General features: G+C 40.5%; 3 protein-coding genes and 3 non-coding genes across 7 annotated transcripts in view; 5 read left to right on the top strand and 1 right to left on the bottom strand.

The window, feature by feature from the left end:
- Positions 1 to 15,190, top strand: part of Clmp (CXADR like cell adhesion molecule) — a 101,933-nt gene extending 86,743 nt beyond the window's left edge. Inside the window, exons 5-8 of the mRNA XM_005328393.5 lie at positions 563 to 730; positions 1,414 to 1,536; positions 5,912 to 6,053; positions 6,621 to 15,190. Coding sequence (XP_005328450.1) covers positions 563 to 730; positions 1,414 to 1,536; positions 5,912 to 6,053; positions 6,621 to 6,921 — 734 coding nt within the window. The 3' untranslated portion in view covers positions 6,922 to 15,190. The remainder of the gene's footprint in view (positions 1 to 562; positions 731 to 1,413; positions 1,537 to 5,911; positions 6,054 to 6,620) is intronic.
- Positions 1 to 16,745, bottom strand: part of LOC120889738 (uncharacterized) — a 185,272-nt gene extending 168,527 nt beyond the window's left edge. Inside the window, exon 1 of one of the 2 annotated variants that reach the window (XR_013437958.1) lies at positions 16,421 to 16,745. The gene's annotated coding sequence lies outside the window, so the exon portion shown is untranslated. Of the gene's footprint in view, positions 1 to 14,780; positions 14,922 to 16,420 lie in introns of those variants that run through there. The other variant, XR_013437959.1, reaches the window with a different exon arrangement.
- Positions 16,746 to 16,891: 146 nt separating this feature from the next.
- Positions 16,892 to 21,345, top strand: Hspa8 (heat shock protein family A (Hsp70) member 8). Its single transcript, XM_005328392.4, has 9 exons — positions 16,892 to 17,048; positions 17,778 to 17,987; positions 18,330 to 18,535; positions 18,696 to 18,848; positions 18,944 to 19,499; positions 19,706 to 19,908; positions 20,124 to 20,322; positions 20,438 to 20,670; positions 20,927 to 21,345. The coding sequence occupies exons 2-9, from the start codon at positions 17,783 to 17,785 to the stop codon at positions 21,110 to 21,112; spliced, it is 1,941 nt and encodes a 646-aa protein (XP_005328449.1). The 5' UTR covers positions 16,892 to 17,048; positions 17,778 to 17,782; the 3' UTR covers positions 21,113 to 21,345.
- LOC120890212 (small nucleolar RNA SNORD14) lies at positions 19,553 to 19,638 on the top strand. The gene has a single exon (XR_005734454.1). It is a non-coding gene; the product is annotated as a small nucleolar RNA SNORD14 (small nucleolar RNA).
- Positions 19,953 to 20,040, top strand: LOC120890220 (small nucleolar RNA SNORD14). The gene has a single exon (XR_005734461.1). It is a non-coding gene; the product is annotated as a small nucleolar RNA SNORD14 (small nucleolar RNA).
- Positions 20,729 to 20,813, top strand: LOC120890221 (small nucleolar RNA SNORD14). Its single transcript, XR_005734462.1, has one exon. It is a non-coding gene; the product is annotated as a small nucleolar RNA SNORD14 (small nucleolar RNA).
- Positions 21,346 to 22,981: the final 1,636 nt, after the last annotated feature.

Raw genomic sequence — 22,981 nt, 5'->3', positions numbered from 1 at the left:
CCTTATTTTTTGATAGCAAAACCTACTAAGTTCTACTTAATTACCTCCAATTTAATGATTTTCTATCCCTATTTTAGTATCAATAAAATCACACTTAACTTTCCTAAAATTTCCTAAAAAAACAATTTCTCTTCTTTGAAAAGTATGTAGCTGGGCTGGGGATGTGGCTCAAGTGGTATCGTGCTCGCCTGGCATGCGTGCGGCCCGGGTTCGATCCTCAGCACCACATACCAACAAAGATGTTGTGTCCACTGAAAACTAAAAAATATTTAAAAATTCTCTTAAAAAAAAAAAAAGAAAAGAAAAGTATGTAGTTGTTTCTGAGGTAACCCCTAAAAATTACAATAGCACCACTAGTAGCAGCTTAAACTGTTTGTGGCAGAGGGTGAATAAAGTGGGTTGAACTCACAGGGTAATATAACCCATGCCTAGTTGAATCCCAACTCAAAGGTCAACCATAAGGTATAGCTGGAGAAACAGCTCAATTGAACATAGTTTTTCCTTTGATGTGGTGTTTAGAGAATCTTTGAATCATTACACCTTTTTTCTCTTTTTTGGGCAGTGAGACCATCCAAGCCCAAGTGTGAGTTGGAAGGAGACCTGACAGAAGGAAGTGATCTGACTCTGCAATGTGAGTCATCCTCTGGCACAAAGCCCATTGTGTATTACTGGCAGCGAATCCCGGAGAAAGAGGGAGAGGATGAACATTTGCCTCCCAAATCCAGGATTGGTAAGTCATCTTTCTACCAGTCTACTGTGCCAATAAGATAGAACTGTGTCCATGAATTCTAAATCTGCTTTGTCAGCAACTCACTATATGACCTTGAGGACATTGTGGAACCTCTTGAAAATGGAATTTTTTTATCCATAAACTAGGACAGAAAATCTTTCTTCAAATGCCATATAAAAGTGGTAAAAGAGATTAGGAAAAAATATTACAGATATCTACCATATCTAATTGTCTTGTTTAGTATTCCATAAAGATCCACAATCTTTTTTTTTTTTTTTTGGTACTAGGTATTGAACTCAGGGGCACTTGACCACTGAGCCACATACCCAGCCCTATTTTGTATTTTATTTAGAGGCAGGGGCTTACTGAGTTGCTAGGCACCTTAGCATTGCTGAGGCTGGCTTTGAACTCAAGATCCTCCCACCTCAGCCTCCCAAGCTGGTGGGGTTACAGGGATACACCACTATACCTGGCAAGATCCACAATCTTTTCTAACTTTTGAAGATGTACTACAATTGAAAAGAATATTTACCTGTTTTCCCATGCTAAAAAATGAATCTGTTCTATTCATTCTTATCAAACTACAATACAGAATCTTAGGTCAACAATGTCCTATATTGTCAAAAATAAATAAAGAATTCTGTCACTAAGGCAGCTTAATGTCATTCTTTCTGCTTGTATAGACTACAACAATCCTGGCAGAGTTCTGTTGCAGAATCTCACCATGTCTTCTTCTGGGCTCTACCAGTGCACAGCAGGCAATGAGGCTGGGAAGGAAAGCTGTGTGGTTCGAGTGACTGTACAGTGTAAGTATCCAAAGGATTTTTTTGTTTTATTTTTGCATTGTGGTTCCATGTAAGACATTTTAATCATGAGCAAGAGTAGGGTCAAGGTCAAAGTCTTTATTTCCAGAAGGATATGGCAATTACCAAAATAAATTTGGCAGTTGCAGGGACCATTCAACAATTGTGTCTGACTCTTTTTGCCCTCTAATGAAATGTAGGCTGGGATATAGCTTAGTGGTAGAGCACTTGCTTAGCATGCATGAGGCCTTGTGTTCAATCAATCCCCAGCACCAGAAAAAAAAAAAAAAATACTTCAGCCAGGTGCAGTGGCACACTCTTGTAATCCTAGCAGCTCTTGAGGCTGAGGCAGGAAGATCACAAGTTCAAGACCAGCCTCAGCATCTTAGTGAGGCCCTATGCAACTTAATGAGAACCTGTCTTAAAAAATAAAAAGGGCTGAGGATGGAGCTCAGAGTGTTGGGTAAAGCACCTCTGGGTTCAATCCCAGTACCCACCCACCCCCACCCCAAAAAAGACTACTTATGTAAATGAGGAAGCTAGTAAAATATTTAAAGAGCATTTAAGAAGGGATAGAAACAATTTAACAAAGAAAATGAAGATTGCTGAATTAGGCATTGGACTGGTTAATATTCTACAAAATCACAGACCATAATTTCTGGGGTCACTTGTTTAACTGGTACCAGCAATCATTTCTGACTTTATTGAACAGAGATTTACCAATTGCCCCTCTACCTAGAAGTACATTATCAATCATTGTACTTCTTATGTCTGTTTTCAAGTTTCAGGTTATTTTTTCTCACAGATTTAACAGGCACTTCACAGAAAAAGAAATACTGTTAACTGTGTTTTATATCAATAAAATAAGAGGACCTCTCCAAAACCCCACACTTTTTATTTTGTATATTTACTTTGGGGCTGGGATTCACCCAGGAGCACTTTACCATTATGCTACATTCCTAGTCTTTTTATTTTTTTAAATATTTTTTTTAGTTGTCAATGGGGTCTTTATATATTTATATTTATATATTTATATGTGGTGCTGAGAATCGGACCCAGTACCTCACACATGCTAGGTAAGTGCTGTGCAACTGAGCCACAATCCCAGCCCAAGCCTTTTTATTTTTTGAGACAGGGTCTCATTAGTTTGCTTAGGACCTAAGGCTGGTCTCGGACTTGTGATCCTCCTGTCTCAGCTTCCCCAGCTGCTGGGTTTACCATGCCCAACTTACTCTTTTTAAAGTTTTAAGCCCTCGTCTTAGTAAATTTAAAAATAAATGTAGTGTCAATTATAAGAAAGATTATGAGGAAATAGGAGTTTTTACATTTTTTATCAGAATGTAATCTAATAGCATCATTTAGTTTAATCTACAGACTTTGGGGTAGTAAAAATAGTGAAGTAAAATATATCAAATACATAAATCCTAAATGTACATTTTGATAGACTTTCAAAAGTAAATATACCTATATAACCAGTGTTAGGTCAGTGGAGGCGACTTGGTGGGGACTTAGTGGCAACTTAGAACAACGCAGCCTGCGCCGAAAAAGAACATCAATTAGATGTCGGCGGAAACGCCTGTCAATTAGCGAGATCTCCTAACTAACGCCTGTCAATCAACAGGACCCCCCTGGCCAATCCTGGAGTTCAGCCAACTCCCCTGACCAACTCCAAGGGGGCAAGGGACTCTAAGAACACCTTTTCCTGTCCCAAGCCCTTCCCTTCCAGCTGTAAGTCCCATAAAAGTCCAGTCTGGTCAAGCTTCCACGCGGTTTCTCCTCAGACCCATCCCCTGTCCCCTCTGTGGGTCTGATCGAGTTCCGACGGGGAGTGATATCTCAATAAAGCCTCCCCCACCTGATCTGACAACCAGTATCATGATTATGGACTCATCACAGTTTCTTCTACCATTCCATTACCCAGATTACTAACTTTATCCATTACTAATACTTTATTCTAAAATTACTTTAATAGGGATACTTTTACTTTACTTTAAAGAAATGAAATTATTCCATTTATGTTCAGCTTCTTTTTTGGGGGCGGCAAGTACCAGGGATTGAAGTCAGGGTACTCTACTACTGAGCCACATCCCCAATGCTAGTTTGTATTTTATTTAGAGACAGGGTCTCACTGAGTTGCTTAGCTCCTAACTTTTGCTTCTGACTTTGAATTCATGATACTCCTGCTTTAGCTTCCCCAGTCACTGGGATTACAATTGTGTGCCACCACACCTGGCCATTTTATAGTATTCCATTGTATGAGTATACAACAATTAGTGGCCTATTTTACTTTAGATGGAAAAGTTTTATCCAGCAATACTTATGTAAATTTTTCCTTCAGAGATATTCCATAAGTGTGCAAATACATATGAGAAAGAATAATATATTTTGAATTGTGACAACGTGAAAGCAATCCAAATTTCTAGTAACAGAAAATTCATCTTGATTATATGTGTGTTGGGGGTGTAGTAGCAGGGAAAACACATTCCTTAAGTTGATATTACCCAGATAAAATAAATCTAGCACTTTGAGAAGTTAAATAAAAGATATCTAAAGTTCAACTTTTTCAAAAAGTCAATTTTTAAGTAAAGAGGTCATTTCGTTTATAAAGATATTAGAAAAAAATAAAGATAGCAGGACAAGAATAACCAGAATAACTTTCTATTGAGTATACTTTTAAAATATAGGTAATATTCATCTACCTGCTTTTGAATACATTACTCCTGCCCAACCCAACCCACCACGATCTCTAACCTGCCTTAATATAAGCATGCTAATTTGTGTCACTGCTTCCCCTTTCTTCTTCATGATCCATTTTTCCTATAATAGCCATGGAATACTTTCTCAGATGTAACTTGGATCATGTTACTAATCTACAGCTCTTAAGGCATATAAGGCCCTGTATGAGTTGGTCCCAAGTATTTTGATAGGAATACTATTATCCCATCTCTGACCTCACGTAACCTCAGCCCCCTACTCTATATCTTTCTTACTATGCCCCAAACCCATACATATTCATTGCACTTGCTACTCCTTCTGTCCTAGATAATCAGAAGAAACAGCCTCTTCTATAATTTTTTTATAAATATCTTTTTTAGTTGTAGGTGGACACAATACCTTTATTTATTTATGTGGTGCTGAGGATCGAACTCAGCGACTCATACATGCAAGGCAAGCACTCTACCACTGAGCTACAACCCCAGCCCTTCTATCATTTTTTATCTCAACTCAAAATATCACTTCTTCAGAGTCCCAATGACCCAAACTCAAGTGGTATCCCCTCATTCTCTAAGTGATCACTCAATACATTTTTACTTTCACAGTACGTAAATATTATCTGAAATTGTTTTTATGTACTTATTATCTATTTTCCCCCTTCTGGAATATAAACTCAAAAAAAAAAAAAAGCAAAAATCCTTGTCTATCTTCACAAATGCCTAAAACTGTGCCTGGTTTGGCACTTAATAAACACCTAAAACTGTGCCTGGTAAGCACTTAATAAATATTTAGTGTATGGATACAAGAGTGTGTGAGTTACTAATGTGCAAAATCACATTCACTTTGATTTCTAAATTTCTTTTCTTTTTTTCTTTCTTTTTTTGGTACCAGGGATTGAACCCAGTGGCACTTAACCATTTAGCCACATCTTTGGCCTTTTTTGGATTTTATTTAGAGACAAAGTTTCATTGAGTTGCTTAGGGTCTTGCTAAATTGCTGAGGCTGGCTTTGAACTCACGATCCTCCTGTCTCAGCCTCCCAAACCACTGGGATTACAGGTGGGCGCCACTGCACCCAGTCTGATTTCTAAATTTCTAGGATCCACTGTAATTCCCACATGGAGTCTAACATTATTGGCTATACTCTTTTTTATTTTACTGTTGGAAGAAGAGGGAAGTTAGAGAAAGCAGAGTGATAGAGCCACAGGATTGCCTAAATGATGATATTATTAAGGCTGACAAATATTCAGATCTAATACAGTAACTATCCTAGCCCAGTTTATCATCTGAACTAACACAGACTTATTCAATAAAATCTAGGCCAATTGCTAGTGAAGTCTGTGATTCAATATTTACAACTGCAAAAATATCAAGAGGGACAGTCATGTAACACAAGAGGATAATGGGGTGCTATTCTGGAAGTCAGATATAAATGAAATATATAAATGGAAGTCAGCAACTCAGCAAGGCCCTCTCTCTAAATAAAATTTAAAACTGAGGATGTGGCTCAATGGTAAAGCACCCTGGGTTCAATCCCTGGTACCTTTGGTGTGTGACACTGCACCCAGCTAGGGCTTTTTTTTTTTTTTTTTTTTTTTTTTAAAGTTCCTGTATTTCCTAGCTTATGTTAGGTTTTACTTGTACTTCTGCTTCTGAGAAAACAGATGTACAAAGCATCGGCATGGTTGCAGGAGCAGTGACAGGTATTGTGGCTGGAGCCCTGCTGATTTTCCTCTTGGTGTGGCTGTTAATCCGAAGGAAAGACAAAGAGAGATATGAGGAAGAAGAGAGACCAAATGAAATTCGGTAAGCTTCCCAAGTTCCACTTCCACCAACTTTTATTTCTAGGGCCAGTTCCTTAGTAACTAGTCAAAATAAATATTCCCAGTTTCTTCTGAATCATGACTTTGTTAAAATGATTATTCTGTTAAGGAAAGAAGTTGTGGTCTAGGACAGGTCTGGTTTACCTGGACTTTATTGTGAAACTATACTCAACAGAGATATAAAAGTTCAACTTTCCATTACTTCTGATTCATTTCCATGTTCAAAGGGCATACAATAAAGGCTGGGCCTACAGGCCATGAAAGGGTTCACATACACAAACTCTATGTCAGGGTAAATGCTATAGAAATCATTTCATGTGGAGACATCCTCCCAGTGTAATAGGATGGATCTCTGGGCCAAAAACCAAACCTTTGCCGAGCACTAAGTCTTAAGAAATGAGGAAGTGCTTTGTTCCCTAAATGGCTGCCTTCTGATGGTATTGTTTGAGGTTTAAAACTTGAGGAACTTATTGGGAAACCTCAGGAGGACATAACCATGGTGGAAGCAATGCCAGTACTAAAGTTTATCTTTGCTGTTTTTTCTCTTCAGAGAAGATGCTGAAGCCCCCAAAGCCCGGCTTGTGAAACCTAGCTCCTCTTCCTCAGGCTCTCGGAGCTCACGCTCCGGTTCTTCTTCCACTCGCTCCACAGCAAATAGTGCCTCACGCAGCCAGCGGACACTGTCAACTGAAGCAGCACCCCAGCCTGGGCTGGCCACCCAGGCATACAGCCTAGTGGGACCTGAAGTGAGAGGCTCTGAACCAAAGAAAGTTCATCATGCCACCCTGACCAAAGCAGAAAACACACCCAGCATGATCCCCAGCCAGAGCAGAGCCTTCCAAACTGTCTGAATTACAGTAGACTTGACTCCCATGCTTTCCTAGGAGTCAGGATCTTAGGACTCTTCTAGTCATTGGAGTTCAGTCACCAGCCACACAACCCACTCAAATTAGATAAGAGGTCATTTAAGTACCAGTGAACATCACATGGAACAGATTCAGATGAGCACTTTACTTATACACCACCAAATGAGCAAAAGGATGTAAGCTGATCATCTCCAAAAAGGCACCTATTGACCTTTAGACCAGAGTTGGGGGGCAGAGGGAACTAGGAATACAAATCTGTCTATTGACCAGGACCTGTGGGGAGGAGGTTGGGGAAAAGTGAAGTGAATGCTCCTAAAACTACTCACCAGGGATGGTTTGTATCAATACTTCAATTCACTATTGTCAAGAAGAAATGAGGTGTTTTTCATAAATTTTCTATGCATTTCTGCAAACCTACTGGATTATTGTGATTATTCAGATAGTCTAACAGAACCCACAGCCTTATATTAAACCAATCTGTACCATGTATGGGACTAACTATTCCCAAGAAACTCCAAAAAAAGGAAACATGTCTCTTCTGTTCAACTTACTTTCATATGTCATAAGTTTGGATATTAATTTCAGAAGTAGTTGAAATCGTTGTAGTGAGAGATGGAGAAGAGTGATTGTGTTTCTCCTACTCTTATCTATTGCTATTAATTTTCTTTACACTGAACCCCAAACTAAGAACTAAAAAAGGAGTCCAAAATGTGTGACAAGGGCCTATGGAAAGCTTACCATATTGAGGTTCAGAGGATTGCTGACAAATATCAGAAATATATACTGGAGCAATTCTGAGTTTTTCCCTCAAATCAGATGCCTCTAAGGACTACCCTGCTGGATATCTCCAGAAGATGCAAATATTCATTACAGGTTATTTAACAATGTCCTTAGCAAGAAGTTCTCTAGAGAAAATGATCCAGAGATGTTGAATTTGACATACTATTATAGTTTCTTTGGAGAATATGTGAAACCAGAATTTCAAGACTGACTGGTCTACAAAGAGAGATTAGACCAGTTTTCTCTTAATATGCCAGGAAGTGATATAAAGAAGTTTAGTATTGCACCAAACTTGGAGCTTCCTCTATTTCTTTCATTTTAGAAGGATGTGAATCTGGGACTTTTGATGATTCTAGGCCTTAAATTATCAAAAAGATCGGATTGTCAACATTTCCTTATGGCTTTGCAAATGTATGTCATAATCATTCCCTCATGAGAGGCCAAAGCAGAGAGAAATTCAGTATTTTCTCAGTTTCAGCTTCCATAGAAGCCTAGCTCTGGGTTGGAAGAAAAGGGAACTAACACATAGGGAAAATAGTGAGAATAACTAGTGCCTGTTAACATTTCAGTTGTCAGCATCTTGGAAAGAATTAGCAGAAAGGATTCACCAGGAAAGCCATTGAAATAGTTGGTGCATGGAAGAAGAAAGGTTATCTGACAAATATAAAGTAGTAGCCTCCAATATAATAAAATGTCTTTTTAATTGTTTTGACTATTAGGATACCTGTCTGGGACAGGTGATCCTGAAATAGCCATTCAAAGAACCTAACACAATGTCCACTGTTCACCATTGGTAGAGCTGGAGTAGTAGGCCAGAAGAAAGAAAAAATAATGCTAAGTATGGTGATGAAAGCATTGTCTCTAAAATAGCAATCAGATGCTTCCAAAAGACAAGACCACCTGGGATTTTGTCCATTCTCTTGTTTCACCTTTTTTTTTTCTTTCCTCCAGTACTAGCAATTGACTCCAGGGACAATCTACCATTGACCTACATCCCCAGCCCCTTTTAAAAATTATTATTATTTTTTTTGAGACAGGATTTCACTGAGCTGCCCAGGCCTTGAATTTGCAATCCTCCTGCCTGAGCCTCCCCAATAGTTGGGATTACAGGTGTGCACCATTGTACCTGGCTCCTCTGGTTTTTCATTCATTATTTAATTTCACAGTAGTGTTCTCCCATAGTATAAATGCATTTCCTTATAAAGTTCCTAGGAGTTGATTCTTAGGTTAAGTTTTTGTTGGTGCTAGGGATCTAATTTAGGGTCTCGAACATGCTAAGTAGAAAGTCTTAACCTGAGTTTTGTCTTCCTCAAAAAAAGATAGAAATGAGAAACTTAAGAAGAAACATAAAAATGCCTGCTGTAAGTTTAAGAGAACTGGCATAGTTGGAATACTTCTACATTTTTTTTTTTTTTTTTGTGGAGATTGAACCCTGGGCCTTGTGCATGCAAGGCAAGCACTCTACTAACTGAGCTATATCCCCAGCCCCCTTCTACTGCCTCTTATCTCATTGTAAGATATAAAAAATCCTTTACTCTGAATACCTCCCCCTCCCTTTTTTCTTTTCTTGAAGGGTGGTATCCTGGCAACATCTCTTCTGCTATGTAATTCTGAGAATTCTTATTCCTAGAGTACCTGAGCCAAACAAGTACACTGTGGAGGCTGCAGCTGTGTCATCACTAGCAATTTGCTCTCATTATTGACTACCTTTGAACCTAAAGCTTCCTGCCTGTGTCACTGAAAGCAGGAATCAATTCCCTTTGCATGAAAAGGTTTAAATCACTTAAACAATGTTTGTTTTCAGAAGGCTAAAATACCACTGAATATCCAGTTTTTTTTTTTAAAATCTATTCACAATGGAAATCTACAACAAATACACAAAAGAGAGTATACAGAGTTAGAGATTCTAGGGAATCAAAGATCCGAGAGAAAAGGTGCTGAAGTCTTGCAATGCTTCTCTTTTGAGTCCAGCATTTGGGTTCAGATAATATAGGCTCTGGGCTTGGGATAAAGTTAGAACCACTACTGGTTCTAAACCATAATCCATTGACTTTGCAAATCAAATAAATTGATTCTTAAATATGAAAACAAAAACAGGATAAAATAACTAAATGGTAGAAATAAATGTTGTACAAAGAAAACACAGATGGAATGATGTGGATGTTTAGAGAATAACCATTTCTATAAAATATGTAAACCAAACTTTAATTTGTAAGATAATGAATTGATGTCTTTGTTGTTACATTGTATAAAAACAGTTTCAGAATGACTGCTCCAAAAAGACATATATAATTTTGCTTCTTTTCTGGTGTTAAGCTGTTTGTTTCAATTTTAATTTCTAAATTGCCTTGTAATTGGATTGTTTGAGCATCATAAAAACCAAATATTTATTATAGATGCATCTGTATCAGCAATTAAAAAATAAATAAGTAAAAGTGATGCTGTAGGAAAGGCTGAAGCTCATATAACCAGCCCTGGAAATTTGTTTATCAGCTTGCTGCCAACAGAACAGAAGAACTCAGACTGAATATGGTCTATTATTTATTGATTTCAGTCACAAATACATCAAGTACTTTTTCTCACAAGGAAGTAGTACAGAGGATTCCAAGAGATATCAGAATTGCTTTATTAAAAATCAATAAGCAAAACTTAATAAACAAGTAATTTTATAAATTAGAGACTGAACCCAGGGGCGCTTTGCCACTGTATATCCTCAGTATTTTTTGGAGACTAAGTTGTTGAGAGTCTCTGTAAAATGCTGAGGCTGACCTCAACCTTGCAATTTCCTCCCTTAGCCTCCTGAGTTGCTGGGATTACAAGTGTGCATCACTGCACCAAAACCACAAAACAAGTATTTTGTGCCAAGGTAACATATTAACAAGTAACACTAAGAAATTAAAATAAACCTGAAAAGAGAAGTATATACAAAGATGTTCACAAAAATCTGAAAACAAACTTCAGAGTGTAAGCCCAAAATGATGGTGCAGACCTCAACAGATTCAGGGAAGTTGCTTGTTCTTTGGGGACTCTAGGGACCCATTTTCTGGTGAAAATGGCCATCGTTTACAGAAGGGGTTTTGGTTTTATAGGGTACAATTAGGATAGTTTCATCATTGGAACTTGTGGGTGTACCATTAGGAAAGTCAAAGGCTAGTTAAGTAGGTTAAAAATTTTAACTCTGAAGGGCAGCTATAAAAGGTTGAGATTCATTGTTACTTGGAGAGATCGGTGATTAATCGCCTCCTTCCTTCAGGGCCCATAGTTCAGTATTTACTGTGTGTCCTTTTAGGACTAATTTGCAATGGGGGGAGGTCTAAGTCCAGAGCCCAACATTCAGTATTTGCCTCCTTCCTTCAAGGCCCATTGGTAAAGGATTTACTGGAAGGTTAATGCTTGGCTAGTTTCCCCTCCCTCCTCCCAAGCTGCATTATCTCTCTGCTTTTCTTTGGGGCTGTTTTGTAGGATTATTATTTTTCATAACTCTTCATAGAGGTCCATCAATAAAATAATAGCAATAATAGTAATTATCACATATTAAAACAAATTTTTTTTTTTTTTTTTTTTTTTACTATGGATTGAACCCCAGGTTTGCTTGACCCCTGAGCTACATCCTCAGCCCTTTTAAATTTTAGTCAGGGTTTTGCTAAATTGCTGAGGCTGCTTCCTGAGTTGCTGGGAAGACAGGTAAGCACCACCATGTCTGCTCATGAACTGAGAAATTTTCATGTGTCAGAAACCATACTAAGTATATTACATATTTTTTTCTCAATTTCAAACTCACTTCGGCCCTATGAGAAGATGTTTGCATTATTATCTCATAAAGGAGAAAACCAAGGCTTGGAGAGGTTAAGTCAGTAGTAGAAAGCTAGGATTTAAACCCAGTCATTATGTTAGTATGTTCCATCAGAACTGTAAGATCCTGATTAATGACCATTCTGGTTCCTGAAATCCTCACATCTTTATCCTCAGCTATGAGTTTTCCCTTCCCTTTGCTTTCTTTCTTGCCATAAAGCTTTTCACCATATATGGGACATAGATAGCTCATTTACACAGTAATTCCAAATTGTTTAAAGAATTGTCTTTTTGCAAATTAGGACAAAGTTTTCAACTTTATAATTGTACATGATGTTTTTATATGATAAAATAATAATGGGCTTAGATCATATAATGCATAATAATACTTGTTAAATGTTAAGTACAGGATGCTGAATACAGCAAGGTTAAGAATTTTGTCAGGTTTTCTGAGAGGCAAAAAGACAAGCTGCATTAAGAGGCCACATTGGGCTGGGGATGTGGCTCAAGCGGTAGCGCGCTCATCTGGCATGCGTGCGGCCCGGGTTCGATCCTCAGCACCACATACAAACAAAGATGTTGTGTCCGCCAAAAACTAAAAAATAAATATTAAAACATTCTCTCTCTCTCTCTCTCTCTAAAAAAAAAAAAAAAAGAGCTAGAGCCTTCATTTAAAAAAAAAAAAAAGAGGCGACATTAATAGAGTTAATTTTCCAAAGATAATAAAGGCATGTCAATTTAACAAATATTTAGAATTTAAATACTTCAGGGACCCCATACTTAAAGCAATCACATTTACAATTCTTTAGGGCAGATTTTTCCTCCCCTTTCCCTCCCCAGTACTGAGGATTGAACCCAGAGCTGCTCTACCATGGACCTACATCCCCAGCAATTTTTTATTTTTTGAGACAGGGTCTTGCTAAGGTGTCCAGGCTAGTCTTGAACTTGAGACCCTCCTCTCTTAGCCTCTTGAATAGTGGGGATTACATGTCCAGCTATTCCCTCTTGTTTTCTATTTTATTTTTTTGTCATGCTGGAGATTGAATCCAGGGCCTTTCATGTTAGGCAAGAACTCTACTACTGATCTACATCCCAGCCCTCTTGTTTTTGTATGTCTCATTTTTCTCATCATTCTTGAATAGAAAAGTTATAAAAAATGAAAACTCAATTAGTTTTGCTACTTATAAGCAGAGCTGTTGAATGTTTCAATTAATAAAACAATAAAGTGCACTAATTAAAATATAATTTATATAGTTCCTCCTCTTTACAGTGCAGTGGTTACACAAGATATTTTAAAAGGAGTTTAAATTTAATAAAGTAGAAAATAATCTAGCCTAAGAGTTAAGAGTATAAGCTTTGGAATAAAACAAATCTGATTTTGAAAAATTCAGATTTAGGTAGAAAAATTATCTGATCTATATGGGCCTCAATTCCTTTATTTAAAATGGAGATAATGTGGGGCTGGGGATATACCTCAGTTGGCAAAGTGCTTGCTTCATATGCACAAGGCCCTGGGTTCAATCCCCAGCACCCCCCACGGAAAAAAAAATGGAGATAATAAAACCTGCCTAAAATAGTTGTTGTGAGGTTTGCATGCATGCTGTACATAAGCATGTAATAAAACAGAAATGGCAGCTGGGTGCTATAGCACATGTCTGTAATTCCAGCAACTCAGGAGGCTAAGGGAGGAGAATCACACATTTAAGGTCAGCCTCTGAAATTTAGTGAGACTGTAATAAATAAATAAGTAGGTCTGGAGATGTAGCCCAGAGCGATCCTTAGTACCCCCCCCCCAAAAAAAAAGCAAAAACAGCAATGGCAAGGATTCTACTGCCTGTAAAACACCGCACAAGGCATGAAAGTGTTGTAAGGCATATCTTGTTAGGGAGGCAAGACATAAGATGGAAAAAGGTATCAGGGATACTTATATGTATCCTATTCTCCAAAACACTAATTTATACCTGACTATAGTCAGAAAGTCAAAATATTAATAACAGCTTGACTTATCCTAGTTTCAAATTTCCTTGATGAAATGCCATAAATACACTCACGTCTCTGGGCATACACTGCATCTTTTAGTTGTGTCACAGGATTCAAGAATGGTTTTTGTTTTGCTTCACTATTGGGGCACTCTACCATTGAGCTAATTCCTAGTCTTTTTTATTTTGAGAAAGAACCTGGCTAAGTCCTGATGCTGGCTTTAATTGTTGATGGACCTTTATTTTATTCATTTATTTATATGTAGTGCTGAGAATTGAACTCAGTGCCGCACACATGTGAGGCAAGTGTTGTACCACTGAGCCACAACCCCAGCCTGAGGCCCCTGTCTTAAATTAAATGAGCTGGGGATATAGCTCAGTGGTTAAGCACCCACTACCTTCACTCTCCCATACCCAAAAAAAGATTCACTTTTTTTTTTTTTTTTTTTTTGGTATTGGATTGGACAGAGGTTCTTAACATTTTATAGGGTCTTGGCTATCTTTGAGAATTTGATAAAAGTCTTTGGATTCTCTGATGTTTACAGCATTAAAAATCCCAAGAGAAAAGGGAGAGAACTAAAATATCAGGCAAAGGATAAGAAAAATTTTACATGTTATAATTTTATCCAATCCTTACAACTCTGAAAGGATTGTTTTGTAAGCTGAAATTACCTCTACACAAGAAAATGGCTTGAATTAGAATTCAGTCCTGATTACTATTCCATACTGCTCATTTACTAAGAACATAGTCTATTTACTAAGAACATAGTCAAGTCCTAGAACATATTTTAAGAGACTAGAAAAGGGTTATTTGTTCTGCTTTTTTTTTCAGTGATGGGGATCACCAGGTCCAGGGCGTTGCACATGCTAAGCAAGTACTCTAAAGCTGAACTATACCCCCAGCCCTGTTTTGCTTTTTAAAACCACTGCTATTGGGTGGGATCCCTCCCCCAAACCAGTGGATTTGGGTCCCAGCTCTATTTTCCACTAGTTCAATTATTTAAATAGATAAACTTTGGAATTGAGACTTCCCACTCTAGAGCATGAAAAAAAGTGCAGATAGCAAAGGAAATTGAAAAGAATGCCCAGATACATCTTCCTTCTGGAGTTGGAGTCTAGTATATTTTTAGAAAGGCAATCACACTGTAGTGAAAAAGCTACATTTAAAGCCTGTATGTCCCAGCTATTCCAAAAGCTCACTTGGGCCCAGGAGTTCCAGAGGACACTGAACAACACAGTGAAACCATTTCAAAATAACCAAAAAAACCCCAAAAAAACAAAAAAAAAAAACACCTGTAACAGTGGTCCCTTTACCTTCTGAATGTAGTCCTCATTGCTCTAAGGTTTATTATTATTTTTTTAAAGCGTTTTTTTTCCCCTCTCTTCTTCCCGCCCCTCCAACAAGATTGGGAAGACAGTGTTATCTTTTCTTCCCCTAGTTAACTGCCCTTGAACACACCCTCTGCAGGAAGGAGACGCCTGGCTGAGGATCCGGAAAGTGAAAATCTCCCAAATTAACAAGTGAATCCTAATAGGCAAACAGGATGCCCTTGGGACCCCCTACTGGAATGTAACCCTTGAAAAATTCCTTTAACCCCGCACCGCCCCACCCATCCAGAGAGTCCCGGCCTTTCGGACTGGAGTCCCTTGTGTTTCTCCTTTGCTAGCAAAGCAATAAAACTTCTTTTTCCTTTTTCTCAAAACCTTGTCCTCATTATTAAATTTGGCATTGGTTGGCATCGGAGACAGGGATGGAGCTTGTGGTTACAACCTAGGTTTGATTTTAACCAGAAGTTTATTTTCCCATAAATAACATCTCGCAGCCTCATTTTTCTGTTAATATGGTAATGAATAATATATATCTCAAAAATCGTTCTGATTCTTAAAAACAAAGCACTCTGCCTTGAAAGATCATTATAAAAAATTAACTTCTTAGGAGGTAGGGGGAGGCTAAGTCTATACACCACGGTCTTCAAGATAACAAGAATAATCAAATATGAAAAGATTCTTCCTTCATGTTTGACTCTGTCCCTAGGTTTTACTGGCTTTGACAAGGGCAAGGTGTCCTCAATTCTCGGCTAGCCTTCCTCGCTTGGTCTGGCGAACTTCCAAACCAATTTTTGGTAGCTTGGCAACTAAAAGATTCTGTAGGATAATCTTTAAAAAATTCTCTAACCCTTCAGTGTTTATTTATCTGGTGTACACAAATAATAGCTGCCCTGCCTGTTTGAAAGGACACACGGAAAGCATTCAAGGAAGTCCGCGGCAGGCTTGGAAGGGTAAGGCCCCAATGCCTGCCTCCATGCATCACAATTTAAAATTCTAGGCACTGTTGTTTGGTGGCTCAGTTACGTTTTCAAGGACTCTGCGGGGTCTGTTGTTTAATTTTTGATAAAAGCCAAGGCAGTGAAGACATTACCTCATGTTTCTGAAAATAAAAAAAGCTCCGGAAATCTAAATCAAGGACACAGGGCTACCGGAACCTCGAATTGCTAATGCCTAGCTCATCTACAAGGGAAAAATACGGGACCTTTTAAATATTTATTTCATAAATAAGAGAGAAACGTGGCAAGTGGGGGAGGGCCTGACCCGAGCCCCATGTGCTCGGCGGGAGGAGGGGCCCGGCTCGGCGCTCCAACGCAGGGCCGTGTCCAGGGTGTTCTAAGGGACAGGAACACAGGCGAGACACGGCGGCGGCCTGGCGGTTCACCCTAGCCCCAAATCGAGGTGCCCCTGAGCAAGTTACCCTAGAGGGGCCATGAGGCCGAAATGACGGCTTCAAACACTGAGGGTCGCCCTATCCAAAAGCCATTATAGCTAGGAAGTGTGGGTGCACGGAATCGGGGTGCGGAGGCCCAGCGGACCCGCTAGAATACCGCGGTGGGGAATGGGGAAGGAGAAATGAGGACTTGGTGGGGGAGGGGAGGAACAACCTTCGCGGCCATTTTGTCCTCGCTCCACTTCCGTCTTCTCTTCCCGGGCTCCCGACCCCGGACCCCTCCCTTCAGGCCCTGCGTTCGGGCTGACCCTGTTCGGCGCGAGACAAGATCGCGGCTGGCGCTGCCACCATTGGTTGTTTCCAAGTGTGCCCGCCCCTCTTCCTCCTTCTCCTTCCGCCCTCTCCCGCCCGCGCTGGTTGCGGGCGCCTGCGTCGCGGCGGACGCTCCCCTCCCCCGCCTAGAGTGACGGAAGACTCCCGCGCGCGGGCTCTCTTGGCCCCACCCTCCCTTTCCCCGGGGCCGTTCGGAGAGCGGGGGCGAGCATGAAAGTTCCAGAACGCTGCGGTGGTGCGTCATCGCGAGGGGGGGTGGGACGGGGGCGGGTGGGGGTGAGGCTTGAGGAGCGAATACGGGTTCCTCATTGGAGCTTGCAGAAGTAGCCAAGCACTCATTGGTTGAGGTGACCATGATGAACAGCCGGCGGGGCGGGCCCCTTCTGGAAGGTTCTGAGACGGGGTATAAGAGACAGGGTGGCGGGCGGAAACCGGTCTCATTGAACGCGGTGGCAGCTTTTTGAGGTGTGTGCGGTTTCTTCGCGAGTAGATTCCGGCCTACACATACGGTAAGGCCTTTGCCCTTTAAGACCTTGGAAGTTTCTGGGGGAAGCGTGTATCCCAGACCGAGCGGGCTTGCTGCCAGGGGTCTCCAGACCAGCTCCCTGGAGCTTTCGGGGGAAGAGTAGCGATCGGTGAGGCAGCACTTTCTCTACAAGGGGTGGCCTTGGCGCTTGGCCGCGGCCTGCAGGTTAGGGGGGAGCCGAGTTTAGGTTGTTGCGGCCGACCCAGGGGCAGGGCGGCGCCCCTTTGCCCCGGTTAAATAAGACCTTGCGTGTTGGGGGATGTGCGCCGCATCCGCTGTGGCCTTGGTTAGGGGAATCGGAGCCAGGCCTTGACTCTGCTTTTTCCTGAGTCGTTTTGGCTTTAAGCCGCCCTTGGCAAGCACCCAGAATGGAGGTTCTTGGGGTAGTGGGGAAAGAAGGGCCGTTGCAACTCGTGGAGCCCCGTGCTTTGGCAACGGGGATTGCACCGGGGTTCCTGTCGGTGTTGGCCACGTGTTCAGCAATGTCGCAGACCTTCAGGGCAGATGGTTCCTTCAGGCAGGGGCGGGCTCTGCTAGGTTTGGCATAGCAACCTGTACTGCAGCATTACTGCTCTGATCTCCTGCGTGGTAAAGAAGTACTGAGCATAATCTTCTGTGTGGTTATAGCCATTCATAAGTGGTTTAAAGAAGGGAGAATAAACTGAAAATGCTTCACTGGATATTCAAAACACGTGTTTAATTTTATTCCCAGGAACCATGTCTAAGGGACCTGCAGTTGGCATTGATCTTGGCACCACCTACTCTTGTGTGGGTGTCTTCCAGCATGGAAAAGTGGAGATAATTGCCAATGATCAGGGGAACCGAACTACCCCAAGCTATGTCGCCTTTACTGACACAGAACGATTGATCGGCGATGCTGCAAAGAATCAGGTTGCGATGAACCCCACCAACACGGTTTTTGGTAAGTATGTAATTCTTTGAGTATTAAGGGCTAGGGAGCAGGGCATGTGAGGAATTCTGGCTTACTAAATGAGTCTTGTGCAGTAGGGAAATATTTTTCTTGGGATAGGGTATTTCTTAGGTATTAAGTAATCGTTTCATTTTAGGGTAAACTAGGATGTACTACTATTGCCTCCCACATTTTGAGTTTGGCATTTGAGAAAGCATGGGGGGGTTTATATGTTGCTGGAAAATTAGGCCTTTGCAGAATGTTGAGGATTCACTCTGAACTTCACCATAGTCGAGGCCTGGGTTTTAATGTTAGAAGGTGAAATGCAATAAAATGCCTGATTGTTTTTTACAGATGCCAAACGTCTGATAGGGCGAAGGTTTGATGATGCTGTTGTGCAGTCTGATATGAAGCACTGGCCCTTTATGGTGGTGAATGATGCAGGCAGGCCCAAAGTCCAAGTAGAATACAAGGGAGAGACAAAAAGTTTCTATCCAGAAGAGGTATCATCTATGGTTCTGACAAAGATGAAGGAAATTGCAGAAGCCTACCTTGGGAAGGTGAGTTTTTTTTATACAATGTAGGAATTTAACAAGGGGAGGTTCCAGCTGGAATTTGAGTGCATGTTGAAATTAATTTGATTATGGGACGAAGTAACACAAATTGTACTGTAACTTGGTATTAATCTGGGTTTTTCTGTGTTTTGTTACTTTATTGTAGACCGTTACCAATGCTGTGGTCACAGTGCCAGCTTACTTCAATGATTCTCAGCGTCAGGCAACCAAAGATGCCGGAACCATTGCTGGTCTCAATGTACTTAGGATAATCAATGAGCCAACTGCTGCTGCTATTGCTTACGGTTTGGACAAGAAGGTTTGTCTTAGTTTTTGTCTTTGAATGCAAATCTAGATTTAGAATTTGTTATTAGCTGTCACGAATTTACATATAAGCTTATTTTTTAATGGCAGGTTGGAGCTGAAAGAAATGTGCTGATTTTTGATTTAGGAGGTGGCACTTTTGATGTGTCAATCCTCACTATTGAGGATGGAATCTTTGAGGTCAAATCTACAGCTGGAGACACCCACTTAGGTGGAGAAGACTTTGACAACAGAATGGTCAATCATTTTATCGCAGAGTTCAAGCGCAAGCATAAGAAGGACATCAGTGAGAACAAAAGAGCTGTCCGACGTCTCCGTACTGCATGTGAAAGAGCTAAGCGTACCCTCTCTTCCAGCACTCAGGCCAGTATTGAGATTGATTCTCTCTATGAAGGAATCGACTTCTATACCTCCATTACCCGTGCTCGATTTGAAGAGTTGAATGCTGACCTGTTCCGTGGCACCCTCGACCCTGTAGAAAAAGCTCTTCGAGATGCCAAACTAGACAAGTCACAGATCCATGATATTGTACTGGTGGGTGGTTCTACTCGTATCCCCAAGATTCAGAAGCTTCTGCAGGACTTCTTCAATGGAAAGGAACTGAATAAGAGCATCAACCCTGATGAGGCTGTTGCTTATGGTGCAGGTAATCTCAAATTTTAACCTTTATAATAGGCAGCCTTTGGGGCCCAAACCAACTCGCTGTGATGATGGATTCCAAAACCATTCGTAGTTTCCACCAGAAATTTTGTGTTGGCTAGTTCCTTCCTTGGATGTCTGAGCGAATGAAATGGGTTAATGAGGTAATTTGAATTTGCTTTTTTTCTTTCTAATTTTTAATATTTTCTTTAGCTGTCCAGGCAGCCATTTTGTCTGGAGACAAGTCTGAAAACGTTCAAGATTTGCTGCTGTTGGATGTCACTCCTCTTTCCCTTGGTATTGAAACTGCTGGTGGAGTCATGACTGTCCTCATCAAGCGCAATACCACCATTCCTACCAAGCAGACACAGACCTTCACAACTTACTCTGACAACCAGCCTGGTGTGCTCATTCAGGTAGGTGTTGTTTATTAACACTTGTAAAACCAAGAAAATCTTGTTCGCTGTGATGATGGATTCCAAAACCATTCGTAGTTTCCACCAGAACAATTTTGTGTTGGCCAGTTCCTTCCTTGGATGTCTGAGCGACTGACTATTCATTCCCAACGAGTTCATAGCACAGAAATTTTAAGTCTTAATAGTGATTAATTTCTGTTATTGTTTACCCCAAGGTATATGAAGGTGAGCGTGCCATGACCAAGGATAACAACCTACTTGGCAAGTTTGAACTCACAGGCATACCCCCTGCACCCCGTGGTGTTCCTCAGATTGAAGTCACATTTGATATTGATGCCAATGGCATCCTGAATGTTTCTGCTGTAGACAAGAGTACAGGAAAAGAAAACAAGATTACCATCACTAACGACAAAGGTTAGTCTGAAAAATAAGGCTCTCTTGCCTGGTCTTGATTCATTTGAAGTGTCCCCCACTGTAGGCCAAGGGAAAAGTTGTAACAGGGACCTACTGAAGATTTTTAATTTTCTAGGTCGTTTGAGCAAGGAAGACATTGAGCGCATGGTCCAGGAAGCTGAGAAGTACAAAGCTGAAGATGAAAAGCAGAGGGACAAGGTGTCATCCAAGAATTCGCTCGAGTCCTATGCATTCAACATGAAAGCAACTGTTGAAGATGAGAAACTTCAAGGAAAGATAAATGATGAGGACAAACAGAAGATTCTTGACAAATGTAATGAAATCATCAACTGGCTGGATAAGAACCAGGTAGGTAAATTTCTGCTAAGCAGTAAAGAGATGCATAGATTCTGGGTTGGCATAACGGTCACAGTGATGAAAGGTCCAAACATTCGCAGTTTCCACCAGAATTTGACATGTAGGCAGTTTACCTTCCTTGGATGTCTGAGTGACCCAAGACTAAGACCTAGTGTGATGTGCTTTTTTTCTCACTAGCCCTGGGCTCCATGAATATATTAGGTTGCATTATAAGTAAACTTACAATGGTTATTTTTTTTCCCTTCAGACTGCAGAGAAGGAAGAATTTGAACATCAGCAGAAAGAGCTGGAGAAAGTCTGCAACCCCATCATTACCAAGCTGTACCAGAGTGCAGGAGGCATGCCAGGAGGAATGCCTGGGGGATTCCCTGGTGGGGGAGCTCCTCCCTCTGGTGGTGCTTCCTCTGGGCCCACCATTGAAGAAGTTGATTAAGCCAGCCCAAGTACAGTTGTAGCATTGTTCCACAGTAAAACATGGAAGGGCCCAAATTTGTAGCAAATTCTGTGGCAGTTGTAAAGTTGCTGCTATAGTAAATTACTGGGCATTCTCAATACTTGAATATGGAACATGTACACAGGGAAAGGAAGTAACATTGCACTTTATAAACACTGTATTGTAAGTGGAAAATGCAATGTCTTAAATAAAACTGTATTTAAAAATTGGCACCATATAGTTGTCTCTTATTAGCTTCTGGTAAGGCCTTAGAGTTAAATCAAATGGCACATTACCCAATGTTAAGTGACAAGTTTTAAAAGCCAGTTCTATGGGTGGAATTTGGCAGAATTGGCTATGAAGTTGAATAACAAAAGTGAAAAGTCTTGCTCATCCTAAAAGCTTCAATAGTGTCTTCAGTTAAGAAGGGCAAAAACCAATGTATCAGGAACAAGAGCTTATTAATTTACCTGGGTGTCTCTTTGGCTAACAAAGAACAGAAGTACATACCAAAGGTATTCCTGAGTTCATGGGAAATACTTTACTGTGGGTCACATGGTGTGTAGGTACTTTCTAAGCCACAGAAAGTGGCTTATGCCACCTAGTGGCTGGTTGAGTCCCAACAGGGAATTGCTATGCTGAGTTTTGAGCTTAAGTTGGACTTCCTTGTTATTTCTTGGAGTTAAATCCATGTGCTATAGTATGTGGCTCATGTATGGTAATAAGATTTTTTTCATAGCTTTGGGGGGCTTTTTAACCCCAGATTACTTTGCTACCAAGCTACATTTTTTTACCTTTTTTCTAAGTTGCCAAGCTTGGTCTCAGAAACCTTTTGCCTGTATATGGCATTGATCTCGTGTTGCTTTCTGGTAGTCCAGCTATAACTATATGTGGTTATGGGCTTATGGTTGTAATAATTTGGTACAATATTTTTTAAAGTTTTTTAAAAAATTAGTTTTTGGCGGACACAACATCTTTGGTGCTGAGGATCGAACCCAGAGCACACTATACCGCTTGAGCCACATCCCCAGCCCTTTGGTACAATATTTGCAACAGATGTAGTTAGTCCATATAGCTATTAGCTGAATCCCAAGACTTGGTTATTTTTGTTTGGGTCCTTAACTAGGGGATTTATAGCATCTCAGATTGTTGGCATTAACTTTGGTGTCTGGATGTTTGCAGTGTTAGCTTCTGAGACTATTCTGCCATAGTTCCTCAAAGACAAAATACTACGGGTTTTGTGGGCTCAGTGGTAGAGTGCTTACCTAGCAGGTGCAAGGCCCTGGGTTCTAGCACCACTAACGAAGGTATTGTGTCCAACTACAACTAAAAAACTGCATGGGAACAGGAGCCCCTACATTCAGAAGCTGGTTTTAAGATGGAATCTGACATTACTATCCTAAGTACAGTAAAACTAATGCATTCTGCTTATATACAACAAATTAAAGATGAAAGTAACCATGAGAGTATTGGCACTCCCCATCCCAACCTTATAGGGGTTAAGATAATTGGACCTGTTGAATGTATATAAATCTAGGATGGCAAAAACTTGCCCTTCTGGAAGGTTATGATTGTATGAGACTTATTATAATGTTACCCACTATAGCTTTCAAGGTTTTACCCAGTGTAATTAGCTTTTAGGGGTGGGGGGGTGGGGTACTGGAGATTGAAACCAAGGAAACTTGGACCACAGCTACAATTCCCAGCCCTTTGAGGCAGGGTCTTGCTAAATCGGGTAGACTGATCTCAACTTAGATTCTCTTGCCCGAGCAATTAAAAGTATTCTCTATAATTAAGGTAAAGAAGATGAGAGTTTTTGTAAGCAGTTCTTTGTTCAAATGCTTATTGTTCAGACCCTAGGACTTTCAA

Source organism: Ictidomys tridecemlineatus, chromosome 4 (genome assembly GCF_052094955.1).
Source record: "Ictidomys tridecemlineatus isolate mIctTri1 chromosome 4, mIctTri1.hap1, whole genome shotgun sequence".
NCBI lineage: Eukaryota > Metazoa > Chordata > Mammalia > Rodentia > Sciuridae > Ictidomys > Ictidomys tridecemlineatus.
The sequence above is the reverse complement of the archived record's forward strand: the minus strand, read 5'-3'. Positions and strand labels throughout refer to the sequence as shown.

Coding starts and splice junctions, on each gene's coding strand:
- Hspa8 (XM_005328392.4), top strand. CDS start 17,783: ATGTCTAAGGGACCTGCAGTTGGCATTGATCTTGGCACCACCTACTCT. Junction 20,323..20,437: donor TACCATCACTAACGACAAAG/GTTAGTCTGAAA, acceptor TTAATTTTCTAG/GTCGTTTGAGCAAGGAAGAC. Junction 20,671..20,926: donor ACTGGCTGGATAAGAACCAG/GTAGGTAAATTT, acceptor TTTTCCCTTCAG/ACTGCAGAGAAGGAAGAATT.